Source organism: Lipotes vexillifer, unplaced genomic scaffold, assembly GCF_000442215.2.
Source record: "Lipotes vexillifer unplaced genomic scaffold, Lipotes_vexillifer_v1.1 scaffold3102, whole genome shotgun sequence".
In the NCBI taxonomy this organism is placed as follows: domain Eukaryota; kingdom Metazoa; phylum Chordata; class Mammalia; order Artiodactyla; family Lipotidae; genus Lipotes; species Lipotes vexillifer.
In genome coordinates this window covers 170,641-173,931 of record NW_006778806.1, presented here as the reverse complement: position 1 = coordinate 173,931, position 3,291 = coordinate 170,641, and the positions used below count along the sequence as shown (strand labels likewise).

The following is a 3,291-nucleotide window of genomic DNA, read 5'->3' as shown; positions in this document are numbered from 1 at the left end:
CCCGCACCAGCACTGGCTCACCCACTCTCTGGCGCTCCGACCCTGTTGTCTGGCTCACCCACTCTCCCTCATCCTGGCAGGTCCTCTCCTCGACTTTGCCAGGGCGGCGAAGTCCCTGCCCACCGAGCCTCCCACCAACGCCCACACAGACAGACTTGGTGGCACAAGCCAGGATGGCCAGAAGGGCAGGGAGAGACAGGGACAGACAGGGGATCCGATGCTTCTGTTGTCATCCTAGGGGCAGTGGTCCGGGTCTGGGCTGGGGACAGGCCGAGGTGAAGATGGCCACTTGGCTTCCCAGCAGGCCAGAGGGGGAGGAGGAGGCCGGAGGAGGCCGACGTTGTTTGCTGTTCCCAGAGGGGAGGGACCGGATTTGGCCTGGAGTGCTTCTGGGCTGGCTGGAAGCCGAGGGGCTTCCGGATGCCTCCCCAGGAGTCCGCCCAGCCCTCTGTCCCTATCCCAGACAGGGCTCATCCTGTAAGGCTCAGAGTGGGGGCCAGCGCCAGGGTCCTCCTGCCAGCCCCGCTGCCCACAACTTTGCTCCCAGTCAGGCTAGCTCAGGGCCGGGCCGACAGTCCCGTGGACAGCCCGGAAAAGCACTTCTGCCTGCTTGGGCGGCCGCCGGCTCCCAGCAGAAAACAAAGGCGGCTCAGACTCGGCTGGCTTCTGTCCTGGTCTGGAGGCCCTGGTGGAAGAAGGGGCCGGGGTCCAGACCCTCCCACCCCCAATCAGGCTTCACCCCAGCAGCCTACACCCCAAGCGTGTGCACAGTGCAACTTGGGCCAGGATACCCCAGGGTGATCTCAGGGACACCGAGCCTTTGTGTCCCCAACAACCGTGCAGCCGGGTGAGGGCCAGTTCCCTTCCGAGCCATTAGACTCAATCGATTCTGCCTTCCCAACTTGGGCCGGTAATGTGTGGCCGTCCACCTGGCCAGTGGGTCTGAGGGTCATTCCCCTGCCCCCAGGTGGCCACATCCTACAAGCCAGCCAGTGGTTCTGGCAGCCCTGAGCTGGAGCTGCCTCGGCCACCGCTGGCCAGAAGGAGAACTGGGAGAGGATGCCAGGCTGGCGTGGGATCCGAGCCCGCCTTGGGCTCAGCCAGCTCCCATCTGCCCTGGCATGGACCTGGGGGGAGGCCTGGCCAGCCTGTGTCCCAGCCTCCTTGGTGGAGTGGCCAGAGGGATCTAAGTTTGTGCTGCCCCTGGCCGGGGCCAGCAGGTTTCACCAGGGCCATGGGGAGACAGCGCTCAGGGCTCCGAACCTGGGCCACCAGGGGGACTCACTGCCCTCCAGCAGCACCCACAGGCCTCCTGGGGCTCGGGGTGCCCCTGGCCAGGCCCTCTCTCCCTGCTCTGCTGGGGCCCTGGGAGAGGCCTGGCCCAGGCGGGGGCCCCTCTGTGAGGGGGACCAGAGGAGCCACTGGTCCTTGGCCTCTTCTTGGGGCTTGGCCAGATTCTGCCAGGGTGGAAGGGGCCCAGCCCACCTGACCCGCCCCCCCATGCCTCTGGCCGGGCCCCTTCCAGCTGGGAGGATTCCAGCTCAGCTCCGCCCTTTTCCTGCTGTGCTCCCCTGGGGAAGCCTCAGCGTCCCTCCACTGGGAGGTGGCCCAGCAGCCCCAGCCTGGGGCAGGGGACAGGGAGGGGCCCCAACGTGACCCTCAGCAGCTGGTCTCAGACCTTGAGCGCCAAAGCAGCAGCCAGAGGCAGGAGGTGGTGGTGGGGGGGGTGCTCTCAGAGCTTAGGGAGAGGAAGCCAAATATAGACAGGCAGGCGTCCTGTCTCACGGGTGTCCCATGGTGGCGACAGGGACTGGCCTCTCCGCAGGGGTTCTGGAGGCTTGGGGCCACCCTTCAGCGGGGGCGCTCTGCCAGCTCCATTAGGGCCTGATTGGAGGGTTTGGGGATGTGTGTGAGGGAGGGGCAGGTGTCCTGGTGAGGGGATTAGCAGGTGCTTGAGCTGTGGGACCCCGTCCAAGTTCCCTGCTGCAGCCCGTGACCCAGGGTGATGAGGGTGCCTGAGACCCAGAGGGAGAGCAGGGCCCCTGGGGAGCAGAAGGTGGTTACGGTGGGGGAGCAGGCAGGTGCCACGTGGCTCCTGGGTGGGGATGAAGGGGACCCGGTGCAGAGGCTGCCCAGGAACGGGGAGGACAGCGGGGGCAGCAGGCGGCTGAGCGCGGGAGGGCAGGAGGGCGCTGGCCCTGACCCCCCTCCCGCCCCAGCTGAGAAGGTGAGCTCCCTGGGCAAAGACTGGCACAGATTCTGCCTCAGGTGCGAGCACTGCAGCAAGACGCTGACGCCAGGGGGCCACGCCGAGGTGAGCCCCTCCCCCGGGCAGGGAGGGGGGCGTCGGGGAGCCCAGGCCAGGCCCCCGCCCTCATGCCCTGCCCTCTGCCTAGCATGACGGGAAGCCCTTCTGCCACAAGCCCTGCTATGCCACGCTGTTCGGACCCAAAGGTGAGCCTGGGTGGGGCGCCACGGCGTGTGATCTGCTCCAGCGCTGGGGGACATGGCCAGTGCCGATCCTCGGCCCAGCAGAGACTTGGGGCTGGCCTGGCGGGACGCTGTGGACCCTTGGATTCCCCCGGCCCCCTTCTCTCCTTCCCCATGCCGGCCCCTCCCGTCCTTGAAGGACCAGCATCCTCCGAGCCTTTCCCGGAAATCTGCAGCCCACGGGTGCCCTCTGGGTGGGGGTCCTGACCCCACAGTGGGCCGTGGAGGACCCCTTTCTGAGAAGTTGGGGGGTGGCTGTGAGGGCTGGGTGGTGGGCGAGCCCACTGGCCACCCCCCCGTACAGTGCCTACCACCCCACAGGGGTGAATATCGGAGGTGCCGGCTCCTACATCTACGAGAAGCCCTCTGCCGAGAAACCGCAGGTCACTGGCCCCATCGAGGTCCCTGTGGCCCGAGCTGAGGAGCGGAAGGCCAGCGGCCCCCCGAAGGGGCCCAGCAAAGGTGGGCTGGGCTGAGTGTCCGGGGGTGGTGGGGGGGGCCGGGGCGTCGGAGCCGCTGTGCCCCGTCCTGACTCCTCCCCCTCCCAGCCTCCAGCGTCACCACGTTCACCGGAGAACCCAACATGTGTCCTCGCTGCAACAAGAGGGTCTACTTTGGTGAGTGGCCGCGCCCACCCCCAGCCTGAGAGGTCTCCGCCGGGGTTGGGGGGGGCCCCAACCTCACCATCTCTCCCGTCCCCAGCCGAGAAGGTGACGTCTCTGGGCAAGGACTGGCACCGGCCGTGCCTGCGCTGTGAGCGCTGCGGGAAGACGCTGACCCCAGGCGGGCACGCGGAGGTGA

General features: G+C 67.8%; 1 protein-coding gene across 1 annotated transcript in view; it reads left to right on the top strand.

Annotated features, from left to right (window-relative positions):
* CRIP2 (cysteine rich protein 2) overlaps nucleotides 1-3,291 on the top strand; it is a 4,662-nt gene that overhangs the window by 840 nt on the left and 531 nt on the right. Inside the window, exons 2-6 of the mRNA XM_007451951.1 lie at nucleotides 2,220-2,314; nucleotides 2,397-2,454; nucleotides 2,812-2,952; nucleotides 3,039-3,107; nucleotides 3,193-3,287. Of these exons, the coding sequence (XP_007452013.1) occupies nucleotides 2,220-2,314; nucleotides 2,397-2,454; nucleotides 2,812-2,952; nucleotides 3,039-3,107; nucleotides 3,193-3,287 (458 nt within the window). The remainder of the gene's footprint in view (nucleotides 1-2,219; nucleotides 2,315-2,396; nucleotides 2,455-2,811; nucleotides 2,953-3,038; nucleotides 3,108-3,192; nucleotides 3,288-3,291) is intronic.